Source organism: Pseudophryne corroboree, chromosome 1, assembly GCF_028390025.1.
Source record: "Pseudophryne corroboree isolate aPseCor3 chromosome 1, aPseCor3.hap2, whole genome shotgun sequence".
In the NCBI taxonomy this organism is placed as follows: domain Eukaryota; kingdom Metazoa; phylum Chordata; class Amphibia; order Anura; family Myobatrachidae; genus Pseudophryne; species Pseudophryne corroboree.
This window is the reverse complement of record NC_086444.1, coordinates 473,652,957-473,672,217: the sequence shown is the minus strand read 5'-3', so window position 1 is coordinate 473,672,217 and position 19,261 is coordinate 473,652,957. Positions and strand designations below refer to the sequence as shown.

Below are 19,261 nucleotides of genomic sequence, written 5' to 3'. Positions count from 1 at the left end.
TTTAGTGCCCCTGTCATACAGCATGCACCGAGATATGTGTTGCTATAGTACATCTACCCCTAGGTGTTTCGCTGGTAAAGTATATATCAAAGAGATTTAGTATTATGAAGTGGCATATTTATCTCTTTCAAATATCCCCATAAACTCAAATAAACTAAGCATATAGATAGTGTACAATAGGGGAGGAGATGTTGTTATAACTACATTGATGAAATTAAAGTACCTACAGTACATTAAAAAACGTGTACATGAATCATGTGGTGACATTCAAATAATGTATACTGTAGTTGTATCCTCATCAGTATCATATCAGTATTGTTAGAATTGGGGCTCACATGCCAGAAAATACTTGAAAAATGTGTTTAGTAGGTTAAGGATGAAAATAAAACAACAACTAATTAACATAATTAGGAAAATAATAGATAGGAGTAGGTTTTATTGTTGGAAAAGTAAGTGTAGATAAGTGTATCAAGGGAATGATCACTAAATATAAGCACTACGGTCCTGATTCAGGTTGGATTGCAAATTCTGCAAAGTAGCAGAATTTGCAATCCATGAGATTTCATGCCGGGGGCCACCCATCACAGGGTAAGGCTGCCCAGAGCCGGATTAAGGCTTGTGGGGGCCCTGGGGCAACAAAATTGTGGGGGCCCCCACTGATCACACACAAAGCTGGGGTACTCAGCCCACGCCCACAGCCTCCCAACAGCAGGGGCACATAACTTTGAACTGTGAACATGGAGGTCAGCCGCCACGCAGGGAGCAGGGGGGCCGCTGCGGAAATGGAGGGAGGGCTGCAGCTCACTTACATGATCTACGGGCTGGAGGAGAAGGGAGGGCTGGGGCAGCCAGGTCTCTCCAGCGGATGGCCGGACAGTGCTGAACTGCTGATCCGCAGGTGAGGCAGGGACCACAGAGACACGGAGCAGCAACTAGATGTATGACTAGCTCGCCGCAGCACCCCACGCTGACGGCTCCCACCCACTGTCTTTCGTTATTTCACTACTCGGTGGCGGCACAGATCAGTTTGCGTAAGAGTACTACTCCACTTAACCACAGCTATATGTGGGGGCCCAGGGATGACCGCCCCTTTCGCCCCTCCCTTAATCTGGCCCTGTGACCACCACTCAACCCCTTTATCAAGCAGAAATTGCGATCACATCGCAATTTCTGCTTCATAGCAGAAATGAGGGTTGCCTCCTGCTGGCACAGTTTATCTGCGCCCGCAGGAGGCCCACCGCCATCTTTCCGATTTCAGCTGCTGCGTCACGGCTGCATGACGTCACGCAGCTGCCACGATCACGCTCACGCCACACCCCCATTTTGATGTCATCGCCCTCGTTTTCCTGACTCCACCCCCGCAACACTCCGTCTCTACGTTGCCGCCCCCCACCAAGTGAACGCCTCTGCCTGATTGATAGGTAGAGGCGTTCACATTTTCTGCGGAGCCCCGCAGAAAATGCAAGGGCATGCACAGGACGGGTGCTGCACATGTGCCCACATCCATTTCGTAATTTTTGCAGTTGGATCGCATTTTGCGATCCAACCTGAATCAACCGCTATGTGTAAAATTGTAATACATAAGTAAGCCCAATAGTGTGAATGGCATAAGTAAAGTGTTGAAATTTTAAATGCAGTCATGTAGTAATTGGATGTGCAATAGTGCAATGGTCAGCAGTCAATATATAGGGGAAGTTAAAATCAAACTTAGATCATACATACAGTAACATGATATAAAGGTGCCTGACATGTTATCAAAATATTTTAATTAGTAATTTGTAAAAAATGAAAATAGAAAACAAGGGACATATAGCAACTGAATTAATAAATCCAAGAGTGATACAGTATATCCAAAAAGAAATCCATAATTAAGATATGTAGGCATATAGGTAATGTACAGTTCTCTTATATGATATGTCCGCATAATAATCTTCTCTGAACTGAGTATGTGAGTAAGCAAGAGGGATGGATGCTTCTAAGGTTTGTGAAAGGTTTTAAAGCAATTACATAAGAAGAAAAACAACAAAGTTGATGTTCTCATTAGAGATGAGCGGGTTCGGTTCCTCGGAATCCGAACCCGCCCGAACTTCAGCTTTTTTTACACGGATCCGAGCGACTCGGATCTTCCCGCCTTGCTCGGTTAACCCGAGAGCGCCCGAACGTCATCATGACGCTGTCGGATTCTCGCGAGGCTCGGATTCTATCGCGAGACTCGGATTCTATATAAGGAGCCGCGCGTCGCCGCCATTTTCACACGTGCATTGAGATTGATAGGGAGAGGACGTGGCTGGCGTCCTCTCCATTTAGATTAGAAGAGAGAGAGTGAGATTGAGACAGAGACACTTGATTTACTGGAGCTTAGGAGTACTAGAGAGTGCAGAGTTTACTAGTGACTGACCACTGACCAGTGACCACCAGTGCAGTTTTATTTAATATAATCCGTTCTCTGCCTGAAAAAAACGATACACAGTGACTCAGTCACATACCATATCTGTGCTCAGCCCAGTGTGCTGCATCATCTATGTATAATATCTGACTGTGCTCACACAGCTTAATTGTGGGGGAGACTGGGGAGCAGTTATAGGTTATAGCAGGAGCCAGGAGTACATACATATTATTAAAATTAAACAGTGCACACTTTTGCTGCAGGCAGGAGTGCCACTGCCAGTGTGACTGACCAGTGACCTGACCACACTGACCACCAGTATAGTATACTATATTGTGATTGCCTGAAAAAGTTAAACACTCGTCGTGTGACTTGTGTGGTGTTTTTTTATTCTATAAAAAACTCATTCTGCTGACAGACAGTGTCCAGCAGGTCCGTCATTATATAATATATACCTGTCCGGCTGCAGTAGTGATATATATATATATTTTTTATATCATTATTTATCATCCAGTCGCAGCAGACACAGTACGGTAGTTCACGGCTGTAGCTACCTCTGTGTCGGCACTCGGCAGTCCATCCATAATTGTATACCACCTACCCGTGGTTTTTTTTTTCTTTCTTCTTTATACATACTACATCTCATTATCTCTCCAGTCTATATTAGCAGCAGACACAGTACAGTACGGTAGTCCACGGCTGTAGCTACCTCTGTGTCGGCACTCGGCAGTCCATCCATAATTGTATACCACCTACCCGTGGTTTTTTTTTTTTCTTTATACATACTACATCTCATTATCATCCAGTCTATATTAGCAGCAGACACAGTACAGTACGGTAGTCCACGGCTGTAGCTACCTCTGTGTCGGCACTCGGCAGTCCATCCATAATTGTATACCACCTACCCGTGGTTTTTTTTTTCTTTCTTCTTTATACATACTACATCTCATTATTAACCAGTCTATATTAGCAGCAGACACAGTACAGTACGGTAGTCCACGGCTGTAGCTACCTCTGTGTCGGCACTCGGCAGTCCGTCCATAATTGTATACCACCTACCCGTGGTTTTTTTTCCTTTCTTCTTTATACATACTACATCTCATTATCATCCAGTCTATATTAGCAGCAGACACAGTACAGTACGGTAGTCCACGGCTGTAGCTACCTCTGTGTCGGCACTCGGCAGTCCATCCATAATTGTATACCACCTACCCGTGGTTTTTTTTTCTTTCTTCTTTATACATACTACATCTCATTATCATCCAGTCTATATTAGCAGCAGACACAGTACAGTACGGTAGTCCACGGCTGTAGCTACCTCTGTGTCGGCACTCGGCAGTCCATCCATAATTGTATACCACCTACCCGTGGTTTTTTTTTCTTTCTTCTTTATACATACTACATCTCATTATCAACCAGTCTATATTAGCAGCAGACACAGTACAGTACGGTAGTCCACGGCTGTAGCTACCTCTGTGTCGGCACTCGGCAGTCCGTCCATAATTGTATACCACCTACCCGTGGTTTTTTTTTCTTTCTTGTTTATACATACTACATCTCATTATCATCCAGTCTATATTAGCAGCAGACACAGTACAGTACGGTAGTCCACGGCTGTAGCTACCTCTGTGTCGGCACTCGGCAGTCCATCCATAATTGTATACCACCTACCCGTGGTTTTTTTTTCTTCTTTATACATACTACATCTCATTATCAACCAGTCTATATTAGCAGCAGACACAGTACAGTACGGTAGTCCACGGCTGTAGCTACCTCTGTGTCGGCACTCGGCAGTCCGTCCATAATTGTATACCACCTACCCGTGGTTTTTTTTTCTTTCTTCTTTATACATACTACATCTCATTATCATCCAGTCTATATTAGCAGCAGACACAGTACAGTACGGTAGTCCACGGCTGTAGCTACCTCTGTGTCGGCACTCGGCAGTCCATCCATAATTGTATACCACCTACCCGTGGTTTTTTTTTCTTTCTTCTTTATACATACTACATCTCATTATCATCCAGTCTATATTAGCAGCAGACACAGTACAGTACGGTAGTCCACGGCTGTAGCTACCTCTGTGTCGGCACTCGGCAGTCCATCCATAATTGTATACCACCTACCCGTGGTTTTTTTTTCTTTCTTCTTTATACATACTACATCTCATTATCAACCAGTCTATATTAGCAGCAGACACAGTACAGTACGGTAGTCCATGGCTGTAGCTACCTCTGTGTCGGCACTCGGCAGTCCGTCCATAATTGTATACCACCTACCCGTGGTTTTTTTTTCTTTCTTCTTTATACATACTACATCTCATTATCATCCAGTCTATATTAGCAGCAGACACAGTACAGTACGGTAGTCCACGGCTGTAGCTACCTCTGTGTCGGCATTCGGCAGTCCATCCATAATTGTATACCACCTACCCGTGGTTTTTTTTTTCTTCTTTATACATACTACATCTCATTATCATCCAGTCTATATTAGCAGCAGACACAGTACAGTACGGTAGTCCACGGCTGTAGCTACCTCTGTGTCGGCACTCGGCAGTCCATCCATAATTGTATACCACCTACCCGTGGGTTTTTTTTCTTTCTTCTTTATACATACTACATCTCATTATCAACCAGTCTATATTAACAGCAGACACAGTACAGTACGGTAGTCCACGGCTGTAGCTACCTCTGTGTCGGCACTCGGCAGTCCATCCATAATTGTATACTAGTATCCATCCATCTCCATTGTTTACCTGAGGTGCCTTTTAGTTGTGCCTATTAAAATATGGAGAACAAAAATGTTGAGGTTCCAAAATTAGGGAAAGATCAAGATCCACTTCCACCTCGTGCTGAAGCTGCTGCCACTAGTCATGGCCGAGACGATGAAATGCCAGCAACGTCGTCTGCCAAGGCCGATGCCCAATGTCATAGTACAGAGCATGTCAAATCCAAAACACCAAATATCAGTAAAAAAAGGACTCCAAAACCTAAAATAAAATTGTCGGAGGAGAAGCGTAAACTTGCCAATATGCCATTTACCACACGGAGTGGCAAGGAACGGCTGAGGCCCTGGCCTATGTTCATGGCTAGTGGTTCAGCTTCACATGAGGATGGAAGCACTCAGCCTCTCGCTAGAAAACTGAAAAGACTCAAGCTGGCAAAAGCACCGCAAAGAACTGTGCGTTCTTCGAAATCCCAAATCCACAAGGAGAGTCCAATTGTGTCGGTTGCGATGCCTGACCTTCCCAACACTGGACGTGAAGAGCATGCGCCTTCCACCATTTGCACGCCCCCTGCAAGTGCTGGAAGGAGCACCCGCAGTCCAGTTCCTGATAGTCAGATTGAAGATGTCAGTGTTGAAGTACACCAGGATGAGGAGGATATGGGTGTTGCTGGCGCTGGGGAGGAAATTGACAAGGAGGATTCTGATGGTAAGGTGGTTTGTTTAAGTCAGGCACCCGGGGAGACACCTGTTGTCCGTGGGAGGAATATGGCCGTTGACATGCCTGGTGAAAATACCAAAAAAATCAGCTCTTCGGTGTGGAAGTATTTCACCAGAAATGCGGACAACATTTGTCAAGCCGTGTGTTCCCTTTGTCAAGCTGTAATAAGTAGGGGTAAGGACGTTAACCACCTCGGAACATCCTCCCTTATACGTCACCTGCAGCGCATTCATAATAAGTCAGTGACAAGTTCAAAAACTTTGGCCGACAGCGGAAGCAGTCCACTGACCAGTAAATCCCTTCCTCTTGTAACCAAGCTCACGCAAACCACCCCACCAACTCCCTCAGTGTCAATTTCCTCCTTCCCCAGGAATGCCAATAGTCCTGCAGGCCATGTCACTGGCAATTCTGACGAGTCCTCTCCTGCCTGGGATTCCTCCGATGCATCCTTGCGTGTAACGCCTACTGCTGCTGGCACTGCTGTTGTTGCTGCTGGGAGTCGATGGTCATCCCAGAGGGGAAGTCGTAAGCCCACTTGTACTACTTCCAGTAAGCAATTGACTGTCCAACAGTCCTTTGCGAGGAAGATGAAATATCACAGCAGTCATCCTGCTGCAAAGCGGATAACTGAGGTCTTGACAACTATGTTGGTGTTAGACGTGCGTCCGGTATCCGCCGTTAGTTCACAGGGAACTAGACAATTTATTGAGGCAGTGTGCCCCCGTTACCAAATACCATCTAGGTTCCACTTCTCTAGGCAGGCGATACCGAGAATGTACACGGACGTCAGAAAAAGACTCACCAGTGTCCTAAAAAATGCAGTTGTACCCAATGTCCACTTAACCACGGACATGTGGACAAGTGGAGCAGGGCAGGGTCAGGACTATATGACTGTGACAGCCCACTGGGTAGATGTATGGACTCCCGCCGCAAGAACAGCAGCGGCGGCACCAGTAGCAGCATCTCGCAAACGCCAACTCTTTCCTAGGCAGGCTACGCTTTGTATCACCGCTTTCCAGAATACGCACACAGCTGAAAACCTCTTACGGCAACTGAGGAAGATCATCGCGGAATGGCTTACCCCAATTGGACTCTCCTGTGGATTTGTGGCATCGGACAACGCCAGCAATATTGTGTGTGCATTAAATATGGGCAAATTCCAGCACGTCCCATGTTTTGCACATACCTTGAATTTGGTGGTGCAGAATTTTTAAAAAAACGACAGGGGCGTGCAAGAGATGCTGTCGGTGGCCAGAAGAATTGCGGGACACTTTCGGCGTACAGGCACCACGTACAGAAGACTGGAGCACCACCAAAAACTACTGAACCTGCCCTGCCATCATCTGAAGCAAGAAGTGGTAACGAGGTGGAATTCAACCCTCTATATGCTTCAGAGGTTGGAGGAGCAGCAAAAGGCCATTCAAGCCTATACAATTGAGCACGATATAGGAGGTGGAATGCACCTGTCTCAAGTGCAGTGGAGAATGATTTCAACGTTGTGCAAGGTTCTGATGCCCTTTGAACTTGCCACACGTGAAGTCAGTTCAGACACTGCCAGCCTGAGTCAGGTCATTCCCCTCATCAGGCTTTTGCAGAAGAAGCTGGAGACATTGAAGGAGGAGCTAACACGGAGCGATTCCGCTAGGCATGTGGGACTTGTGGATGGAGCCCTTAATTCGCTTAACAAGGATTCACGGGTGGTCAATCTGTTGAAATCAGAGCACTACATTTTGCCCACCGTGCTCGATCCTAGATTTAAAACCTACCTTGGATCTCTCTTTCCGGCAGACACAAGTCTGCTGGGGTTGAAAGACCTGCTGGTAAGAAAATTGTCAAGTCAAGCGGAACGCGACCTGTCAACATCTCCTCCTTCACATTCTCCCGCAACTGGGGGTGCGAGGAAAAGGCTCAGAATTCCGAGCCCACCCGCTGGCGGTGATGCAGGGCAGTCTGGAGCGACTGCTGATGCTGACATCTGGTCCGGACTGAAGGACCTGACAACGATTACGGACATGTCGTCTACTGTCACTGCATATGATTCTCTCAACATTGAAAGAATGGTGGAGGATTATATGAGTGACCGCATCCAAGTAGGCACGTCACACAGTCCGTACTTATACTGGCAGGAAAAAGAGGCAATTTGGAGGCCCTTGCACAAACTGGCTTTATTCTACCTAAGTTGCCCTCCCACAAGTGTGTACTCCGAAAGAGTGTTTAGTGCCGCCGCTCACCTTGTCAGCAATCGGCGTACGAGGTTACATCCAGAAAATGTGGAGAAGATGATGTTCATTAAAATGAATTATAATCAATTCCTCCGCGGAGACATTGACCAGCAGCAATTGCCTCCACAAAGTACACAGGGAGCTGAGATGGTGGATTCCAGTGGGGACGAATTGATAATCTGTGAGGAGGGGGATGTACACGGTGATATATCGGAGGATGATGATGAGGTGGACATCTTGCTTCTGTAGAGCCAGTTTGTGCAAGGAGAGATTAATTGCTTCTTTTTTGGGGGGGGTCCAAACCAACCCGTCATATCAGTCACAGTCGTGTGGCAGACCCTGTCACTGAAATGATGGGTTGGTTAAAGTGTGCATGTCCTGTTTTGTTTATACAACATAAGGGTGGGTGGGAGGGCCCAAGGACAATTCCATCTTGCACCTCTTTTTTCTTTTATTTTTCTTTGCGTCATGTGCTGTTTGGGGAGGGTTTTTTGGAAGGGACATCCTGCGTGACACTGCAGTGCCACTCCTAGATGGGCCCGGTGTTTGTGTCGGCCACTAGGGTCGCTTATCTTACTCACACAGTCAGCTACCTCATTGCGCCTCTTTTTTTCTTTGCGTCATGTGCTGTTTGGGGAGGGTTTTTTGGAAGGGACATCCTGCGTGACACTGCAGTTCCACTCCTAGATGGGCCCGGTGTTTGTGTCGGCCACTAGGGTCGCTTATCTTACTCACACAGTCAGCTACCTCATTGCGCCTCTTTTTTTCTTTGCGTCATGTGCTGTTTGGGGAGGGTTTTTTGGAAGGGACATCCTGCGTGACACTGCAGTGCCACTCCTAGATGGGCCCGGTGTTTGTGTCGGCCACTAGGGTCGCTTATCTTACTAACACAGTCAGCTACCTCATTGCGCCTCTTTTTTTCTTTGCGTCATGTGCTGTTTGGGGAGGGTTTTTTGGAAGGGACATCCTGCGTGACACTGCAGTGCCACTCCTAGATGGGCCCGGTGTTTGTGTCGGCCACTAGGGTCGCTTATCTTACTCACACAGTCAGCTACCTCATTGCGCCTCTTTTTTTTTGCGTCATGTGCTGTTTGGGGAGGGTTTTTTGGAAGGGACATCCTGCGTGACACTGCAGTGCCACTCCTAGATGGGCCCGGTGTTTGTGTCGGCCACTAGGGTCGCTTATCTTACTCACACAGTCAGCTACCTCATTGCGCCTCTTTTTTTCTTTGCGTCATGTGCTGTTTGGGGAGGGTTTTTTGGAAGGGACATCCTGCGTGACACTGCAGTGCCACTCCTAGATGGGCCCGGTGTTTGTGTCGGCCACTAGGGTCGCTTATCTTACTCACACAGCTACCTCATTGCGCCTCTTTTTTTCTTTGCGTCATGTGCTGTTTGGGGAGGGTTTTTTGGAAGGGACATCCTGCGTGACACTGCAGTGCCACTCCTAGATGGGCCCGGTGTTTGTGTCGGCCACTAGGGTCGCTTATCTTACTCACACAGCTACCTCATTGCGCCTCTTTTTTTCTTTGCGTCATGTGCTGTTTGGGGAGGGTTTTTTGGAAGGGACATCCTGCATGACACTGCAGTGCCACTCCTAGATGGGCCCGGTGTTTGTGTCGGCCACTAGGGTCGCTTATCTTACTCACACAGCGACCTCGGTGCAAATTTTAGGACTAAAAATAATATTGTGAGGTGTGAGGTATTCAGAATAGACTGAAAATGAGTGGAAATTATGGTTTTTGAGGTTAATAATACTTTGGGATCAAAATGACCCCCAAATTCTATGATTTAAGCTGTTTTTTAGGGTTTTTTTGAAAAAAACACCCGAATCCAAAACACACCCGAATCCGACAAAAAAAATTCGGTGAGGTTTTGCCAAAACGCGGTCGAACCCAAAACACGGCCGCGGAACCGAACCCAAAACCAAAACACAAAACCCGAAAAATTTCCGGCGCTCATCTCTAGTTCTCATTCAGCCCTAAGGGGAGTAAGGGCACCAAATCTAAACGCCCACTGACTTTCTTCTTTAAGAAGTTAATTGTTGACATCTCTACCTCTGATATCCATCCTGATTTTTCCAGTAGCTCTGGCAATTTTACTGCAGTCTATGTAATCCCCCCCGGGCTATTCAATTAACCCCCGATACGCAGCCCGTAGGCTGCAGTTAACTGGGATTTCTTTCCTGGTCTCAGCAGACCCAAAAAGAAATCCCCAATAAATTGCCTGTTTCGGGTGCCACAAACCCGTTAACACATAGGTCTGAGCACTTATCCTGGCTTCTATGTGTTAATGCCCAAAAACTGTTATTTAATGGGTGAGAAAAGAGGGCTTTAATTGAATAGCCCTGGGTATTAAAGCCAGAGCCTATCACCCTTTCTCACACTCATTAACTTAACTGGTCCAATTGAATTCCCCACTAAATATCTTGAGATCTTTGTAGGTGTTAGGATACTGAAAGCGAAAATGTTTGGCTATCATAGTGAGTTATTTTATCTGGATAATGTCATTGCCTATTTTTCACATTCCTTTTATGTTCTAGTATCTCCTATTTAAACATCCTAGTCATCATACTGACATATTTAATGTTGCACAAACAAGTAATTTAATTTACATAAACTGTAGTTTGGCAATTGATAAAGTCCTTAATAGAAATGTGATCCCCATATTTGTTTAGTACACTGGTTTGTTTAATAATGTAGTCACATAATTTGCATGTGGCACATGGGTATGTTCCTTTGATTTCTATGGATTTTGAGGAATTCTTGAAATGACTGTGGCCCTCATTCCGAGTTGTTCGCTCGCTAGCCGCTTTTCGCAGCAGTACACACGCTAAGCCGCCGCCCTCTGGGAGTGTATCTTAGCTTAGCAGAATTGCAAACGAAGTATTCGCAATATTGCGAAAAGATTTTTCTGTGCAGTTTCTGAGTAGCTCGAGACTTACTCTTCCAGTGCGATCAGTTCAGTGCTTGTCGTTCCTGGTTTGACGTCACAAACACAACCAGCGTTCGCCCAGACACTCCCCCGTTTCTTCAGCCACTCCCGCGTTTTTCCCAGAAACTGCAGCGTTTTTTCACACACTCCCATAAAACGACCAGTTTCCGCCCAGAAACACCCACTTCCTGTCAATCACACTCCGATCACCAGAACGAAGAAAAAACCTTTTAATGCCGTGAGTAAAATACCAAACTTCTTAGCAAATTTACTTGGCGCAGTCGCAGTGCGAACTTTGCGCATGCGCAGTTTGCGGAAAATCGCTGCGATTCGATGAAAAAGAACGAGCGAACAACTCGGAATGAGGGCCTGTGTACTATATGATCCCTTAAATTAGGGTATCATCTCCCACTCATAGTGACCTTAGTCCCAAATCCTGTTGCTAAGTCAGGATTGGTTAACAGGATAGGACAATGTTTAGTAAGAGTATTTTGTTTGCAGCCAATGATAGTCCATGCGTAGCCTTTAGACCAGGCATGTCCAAACTGCGGCCCTTCAGCTGTTGTGAAACTACACATCCCAGCATGCCCTTACACAGTTTTGCTGTCAGAGAATGCTAAGCTGTGTCAGGGCATGCTGGGATATGTAGTTTCTCAACAGCTGGAGGGCCGCAGTTTGGACATGCCTGCTTTACCTGGTATACACTATTGGTCTTTAAAGTTTGATTTGCTCTTTTAAGCAAGGACTGAGGTTTTCAGTATGTATACTTTAGTTTTATCTAATATAATATACAAGTAGGGGAACCAAAAACGTGTGATTTTGAATTTTGGATAAGGGATACTCAACCTGTATAATGAAAAGTAATTGTTTTATATCTGTTGAAAGTGTTTAAAAAAAAAGAAAAAACTGAGATATTGTGGGGTGACAGGTGACATTATATACACCTATTTACAGAACACAAAATGTCTGGCATTTAATAATAATCCTATATAAAATACATATGTTTAGAAATATGTTTACAAAACACATTACCTGTATAATAATTCCTTTTGATTTATACTCAGCTTGGAGCGCTTTGGAAAAAGTTGTAACAAATGCCTATCAAAAGAAAGTCAGACATTAAGAACCAACACAATACTCTACAAAGCAGGTGATGCATTAAAGGTGTATGCCCATGTACTGTAAATGGCTGGAAAGACCACCCCAGCTATAATATAAGAGTTTATGTACCATATATTATTAAATGGGATGCAGTTATGATGCAGACTGACGGGATCCCGGCAGTCGGAATACTGATGGTGGAATCCCAACAGCCATTAGAATGCCAACCCCGGAATCCCGACAGGGTCAGGAGACCGACGTCAGAATCCTGACAGCCAGCCACACGACCATAAGTATAGCAGGTAAGTAAGGGACTGGGGATATGGGGGAGGGGGCTAGGTTTAGGCACCACCCACAGGGGTTAGGCTTAGACTGCGGGGGAGTTAGGGTTAGGCTACAGGGAGGGGGGGGGGTTAGGCACCACTGGGTAGAGGTTAGGTTCAGGCACTGAGGGGTTAGGGTTAGATTGTGGAGAAGGGGGGGCTAGGTTTAGGCACCACAAGAGGGAGGTTGGGGTTAGGCACTAAGGGAGTAGGTTAGGGTTAGGCTGCGGGAAGGGAGGATTAGGGGGTAGGGGAGAAGGTCAGTCGTACTGTACCCTATTCATTTTATTTAATTTAAAGTATGTATGCATGTATGTATGTATGGTGGTTTCTAGAGGGATAGAATAGTGATCCCACATAAAATATCTACTGCTGTTCTACATAATGCTTCCAAAAATAAAAGAGAGTGTATATCATTATCAATGTGACCTATGTGCTGAAATTTATGGGTAAACCTTGTTTTATGCAGCACAAATTAATCTACTTTTCCTAAAAACGTTAGTATTCACAAATATCCACAAAGACTTACAGGAAAATTTTATCCAAAACTGATCATTTTCAGTACAATATCAAGTGGCAGGTTTTACCTATGGGCAGCAGGTCTGTAGCAACCCCAGGTAATATCCGCCACCCCGATCAGTGTCAGTGAAGCCAGATGCAGTCCGTAACTGCATTGGCTTTGCTGTGACTGGCAGTGACTTCCCATTGGAAGTCCTACCTGTCAGTCACAGACACTACAGGCAGTCCCACTGGAAGGTGTTTTCTCCCACTGGGACTGACAGACCGGGCTGTGATAAGCAAAGAGTTGTATTCCTATAGCAAGCCACTCCCTGCCTCATAAGCCCTAGCCGGCTTCTGTGATGCAGATGATGCAGTCCATAGAAGCCGCGGGGCGTTTGCATGTGCAGTCGCATTGCGGCGTCTGTGCATGCGCCAATCCTGTCACCTGCCGGATCCATTACGCAGATGCCAGGACCTGGGGCTGGCTGTCTCCTCTGAGGGCATGGGGGTAGTGGCAGCCCCCCTACTAATTGTAAGTAAGAGCCGCCGCTGACAATATCCAAAATACATACAACCTTGTTCCAAAGGTAACTTACCAGGTCTGGCATTCAGACTATCTTGTTGGTTCCTCAACATCATCCATATGCCTGCTGCTGAGAATTGTTGGACGACATACTGTCTGTCTGAAAAAAGACCAAGTCAATAGAGGAGTGGATAGTGCAGAAAATATATTTTTTCAGACAGTCAGGGAGTTGGCCAATGACATCAAAGCCAGCAGGAGCATACATAGGTGAGCGGAGCAGCGACAAGAGTATTGAACATGGAGGGGAATCCTCCATATAACCTGAGCAATGGACTCCAGAAAAGGTATCCTTTAGAACTGGGTTGTACTAGGAATATTAAACTCTAAACAAAATATACCTTAAGGCAGAATTAACCTTTAACGCATATATAATGAGCGAAATGATAAAATACCAGATTCCCACTAGATCATTGTCTCATATTTTGAACTCTTATTAGTAGACTTACTTTGGAAGCAGAATAGAGAGTATACAGTGGACAAGGAAATCTACCAACAGCAGAGGATATATTCAAAATAAGACCCTTTCTCCTGAAACAAAAATGAACAAAATAGTCTTAGAATACACAATGCAATGATTTGTGCTTTATTTATAACTTCTATATTGTGGTTGAAAACTGTTATTTAAGACAGTGGTTCCCAAACTCTATGCTTGAGCACAGGTGATTGAATTAGTACCTCAGTCAGTTTCTGTGGCTATGGATATCCTTAAAACTTGAACTGTTAGGGTTTTCGGAAGACCAAGTTTAGGAACCACTGATGTAAGGTAAAATGGATTCAGTAAATGTTGGTGTAACTGTGGCATTTAATGTATATTGCTGCTTCGTCTCCCCTGCTTAGTGAAATCACGTAATCAGCTACAGTTCTTATTATGGAAAAGTATTAATTACAGTCTAACCATGCATGGAAGAGAGAAGTAAGCACAATATGTTTGACAAATGTGCAAGAGGAATTAAGTAAAGGAAAATTACAAGAAATGAGGATAAATATACTAAAAGTGAATTAAAGCAAAACAAAATACAAAAAAATTAAAGGAAAAAATACAGAATTAACTGAACTGTCAGCACAAAACAGCTATGTTATCCACAAAATATTTTACACTCATTGGGCGAGATTCAAATGTTTCCTCTCTCTCCTGCCCGTGATTGTGCCCGCCAGCAGCTATTCAAATGTTGCTGCCAACGGGCGCGACTTCAGCATTTCAGCTCACTACCCCCGGGGGTGGCGAGCTGAAATGTGCGAAAAGTAGTGACTCGTTTGGGCACTCAAATGTGAATTTTTCCCATCATACCAAATAGTTTAGTCTGGTTTAGCTGCTTTATGCGGCTAAACCAGACTGCTTTGGGCGCGAACAGTGCGAAAACGGGGGACATTTGTATATCGCCCCCTGCGATCTCCCATCACTTTAGACGGGAGATTGGGGGTGATAACATCTGAATCTCGCTCACTGTATCATGTCAAAACCTTGACTTTAGGGAAAAGAATGACGTCACACGGTGCTAGGTCTGGCGTATGAGATCTGTTTCTGACTTGGCCAAAAACTGCTTCACAGAGAGAGCAGTGTGGGCTGGTGCATTGTCCTGATGAAGCATGAAACCATTTTCCACAACTCTGGCCTCTTTCTTCTTATTCTTTCCGCCCCTGTCATGTAGCTCAAATTGCCGCATTCATACATGGGGGAGAAGCGGTATCAGCGCCCATAACGTGCACGCATTCCGCCTAATACCGACACTTCTTACATGTATCCCTAACTCTTTTATGTCACTCAAACACACATTAACACACTGCTCTATATTTGAACTAACCATTTGTGATGCACGGGAAAAACAAACTATGTGACAGCACACTATCTGGGGGTCATTCCGAGTTGTTCGCTCGTTATTTTTTTCTCGCAACGGAGCGATTAGTCGCTAATGCGCATGCGCAATGTCCGCAGTGCGACTGCGCCAAGTAAATTTGCTATGCAGTTAGTAATTTTACTCACGGCATTACAAGGTTTTTTCTTCGTTCTGGTGATCGTAATGTGATTGACAGGAAGTGGGTGTTTCTGGGCGGAAACTGGCCGTTTTATGGGAGTGTGTGAAAAAACGCTACCGTTTCTTGGAAAAACGCGGGAGTGGCTGGAGAAACGGAGGAGTGTCTGGGCGAACGCTGGGTGTGTTTGTGACGTCAAACCAGGGACGACAAGCACTGAACTGATCGCACTGGAAGAGTAAGTCTCGAGCTACTCAGAAACTGCACAGAGAAGTCTTTTCGCAATTTTGCTAATCTTTCGTTCGCAATTTTGATAAGCTAAGATTCACTCCCAGTAGGCGACGGCTTAGCGTGTGCAAAGCTGCTAAAAGCAGCTTGCGAGCGAACAACTCGGAATGAGGGCCTCTGTGCGATATGGGTGAAACTTGCAAAATGGTTTTGGGATAGTCCAAGGTCAATGTTCACCCACTCCCTTTTACCTCATGCAGTATGGTTTATTGTTTACAACCCTCGTTATTTGATATCCACACCTAGCCGTGTTAATTAAAGGGAATTAAAGGGACTTCGTATAAGGGATGTGTATTAAAAACCACATTACACAGATGATATGACAGACATTCTAGTACTTTAAGGTTATATGATAAAATAATATACATTTTCTGAAACATCAGTATTAGCACTGATCATATTTGGAATATCAGATGTACTTGTAAATTGAATATAATGTAAAAACCCAGTCTATTGTTATAACATCTTACCTTTCTTTCATTTGTTTTAATATTATTCTTGTCATCTAAACAAATAAAAATGTATGTTAAAATATTTCTAATTTTAGGTGACTATGGGGGTAATTCAGACCTGATCGCTGGGCAGCGTTTTTTGCTGCCCTGTGATCAGATAGTCGCCGCCTACAGGGGGAGAGTAAATTTGCTGTACAACTGTGCAGTCCTATGTGAAGCAGATCTGCACAACCTGATTTTGTGCAGTCTCTGCTCAGCCCAGGACTTACTCAGCCGCTGCAATTGCTTCTTGCTGATCGGGGCTGGAGATGACGTCAGACACCCTCCCTTCAAACGCTTTAACATGCCTGCATTTGTCTGGACACTCCCTGGAAATGGTCAGTTGCCACCCACAAACGGCCTCCTCCTGGCAATAGCCTTGCGAACGCCCTTGCGATTGTATTTATCTTACCATCCCGTCGCTGACCGGCAATCCCCGTTTGCTGCGGTCTGTTGCGCCTGCGCATTGCGGTGCATACGCATGCACAGTTCAGATCTGATCGCACGCTGTGTGAAAACGCACAGCAGCAATCAGGTCTGAATTAACCCCTCTATTTTATAGTTTAAAGTTAAAAATGGTAAACTCTAAAAGTCCGATGCAAACGCTCTCTCAACCAGGTTTGCCCGACTTTTCCGCTTTGTAATAACATATAGGGCGGAATTCAAATGTTTGTCCACTGGCAGCCACTAGATGGCTATTAAATTACAGCTCCGTTTGGGCGCGATGGCTGCTGGCGTTTGCATTTTAGCCCGAAATACACAAAAAAATGCACTTTTTGCAATTGTGCCACCAGCACTTTGGTCGGGTTTAGCAGCTTTACACGGCTAAACCCGACACTGGAGGTAATTCAGACCTGATCATAGCAGCAAATTTGTTAGCAGTTGGGCAAAACCATGGGGGTAATTCCAAGTTGATCGCAGCAGGAATTTTTTTAGCAGTTGGGCAAAACCATGTGCACTGCAAGGGAGGAAGATATAACATGTGCAGAGAGAGATAGATTTGGGTGTGGTGAGTTCAATCTGCAATCTAAATTGCAGTGTAAAAATAAAGCAGCCAGTATTTACCCTGCACAGAAACAAAATAACCCACCCAAATCTAACTCTCTCTGCAAATGTTATATCTGCCCCCCCTGCAGTGCACATGGTTTTGCCCAACTGCTAAAAAATTTCCTGCTGCGATCAACTTGTAATTACCCCCCATGTGCACTGCAGGAGTGGTAGATATAACATGTGCGGAGAGAGTGGGGTGTGTTTAAACTGCAATCTAAATTGGAGTGTAAAAATAAAGCAGCCAGTATTTACTCTGCACAGAAACAAAATAACCCACCCAAATCTAACTCTCTCTGCACATGTTATATCTACCCCCCCTGCAGTGCACATGGTTTTGCCCATCTGCTAACAAATTTGCAGCAACGATCAGGTCTGAATTAGGCCCACTAATGGGTGCGATCAATGTGAAAAAAAAAAACAATTGAATTGCACCCGTGATCTCCTGTCACTTTAGACGGGAGATCTGGCGTGCAAAACAATTGAATACTACCCATAATTTATACTCACAATGCTTTTATTGAAATTACTTTCTTTATTACCCCCACACACACCCACCAAAAAAAAAAACGCACACCAGTCAATTAATACATTTGCTTTTGCTGTCTGTTATGTAGACAGCAAAGAAAGAGAGAAAGTAACTATTTTGCGGGTGCACTCTTTTGAGTTTGACTCTGAAAAAGTCTAACGTGATTAAAATACTCAAAAAACATCAATTAGAAGCATGCTAAAGAAGAATGTAAATATGTGTATACGCAATGTGTTTTAAAGTTCCAAGCAGTATCAAAAAAGTCAAGTATTTTTGAATTCCATAAAAAAAGCTAGTGTCAGGAACCACTCTGTCTGAGCCACATATACCTAGCCAGTAGGTCTGAGGAAGACATCTACTGTACCTTTAATATGAATGGCACATTTGTGGATTTCTAAAGTATACAATGACAAATAGAGATGAGCGGGTTCGGTTCCTCGGAATCCGAACCCGCCCGAACTTCATGTTTTTTTTCACGGGTCCGAGCGACTCGGATCTTCCCGCCTTGCTCGGTTAACCCGAGCGCGCCCGAACGTCATCATGACGCTGTCGGATTCTCGCGAGGCTCGGATTCTATCGCGAGACTCGGATTCTATATAAGGAGCCGCGCGTCGCCGCCATTTTCACTCGTGCATTGAGATTGATAGGGAGAGGACGTGTCTGGCGTCCTCTCCATTAGAATAGAGATAGATTAGATAGAGAGAGAGAGATTGTGCAGAGTCGCAGACAGAGTTAGTTTACCACAGTCAGTGACCAGTGCAGTTGCTAGTTAACTTTTATTTAATATAATATATCCGTTCACTTCTCTCTGCTATATCCGTTCTCTGCCTGAAAAAAAAAACGATACACAGCACAGTCAGTCACACAGTGTGACTCAGTCTGTGTGCACTCAGCTCAGCCCAGTGTGCTGCACAGTCATCAATGTATAAATTAAAAGCTTATAATTAATTGTGGGGGAGACTGGGGAGCACTGCAGGTTGTTAGCAGGAGCCAGGAGTACAATTATATTAATTAACAGTGCACACTTTTGCTGCAGGAGTGGTGACCAGTGCCTGACCACCAGTATAGTATTGTTGTATACTACTAATATCTCTTTAAATATCAACCAGTCTATATTAGCAGCAGACACAGTACAGTGCGGTAGTTCACGGCTGTGGCTACCTCTGTGTCGGCACACGGCAGGCAGTCCGTCCGACCAGAATTGTATTATTTATTATTATATACCTACCACCTAACCGTGGTTTTTTTTTCATTCTTTATACCGTCATAGTGTCATCCTAATTGTTACGAGTATACTACTATCTCTTTATCAACCAGTGTACAGTGCGGTAGTTCACGGCTGTGGCTACCTCTGTGTCGGCACACGGCAGGCAGTCCGTCCGACCAGAATTGTATTATTTATTATTATATACCTACCACCTAACCGTGGTTTTTTTTTTC

The 19,261-nt window shown here is 44.9% G+C and overlaps 1 protein-coding gene across 1 annotated transcript in view; it reads right to left on the bottom strand.

Moving 5' to 3' along the window:
- Window positions 1-19,261, bottom strand: part of HSD17B3 (hydroxysteroid 17-beta dehydrogenase 3) — a 174,679-nt gene that overhangs the window by 20,292 nt on the left and 135,126 nt on the right. Inside the window, exons 7-9 of the mRNA XM_063914790.1 lie at window positions 16,225-16,259; window positions 13,942-14,023; window positions 12,020-12,085 (exon numbers count right to left, since the gene is read on the bottom strand). Of these exons, the coding sequence (XP_063770860.1) occupies window positions 12,020-12,085; window positions 13,942-14,023; window positions 16,225-16,259 (183 nt within the window). The remainder of the gene's footprint in view (window positions 1-12,019; window positions 12,086-13,941; window positions 14,024-16,224; window positions 16,260-19,261) is intronic.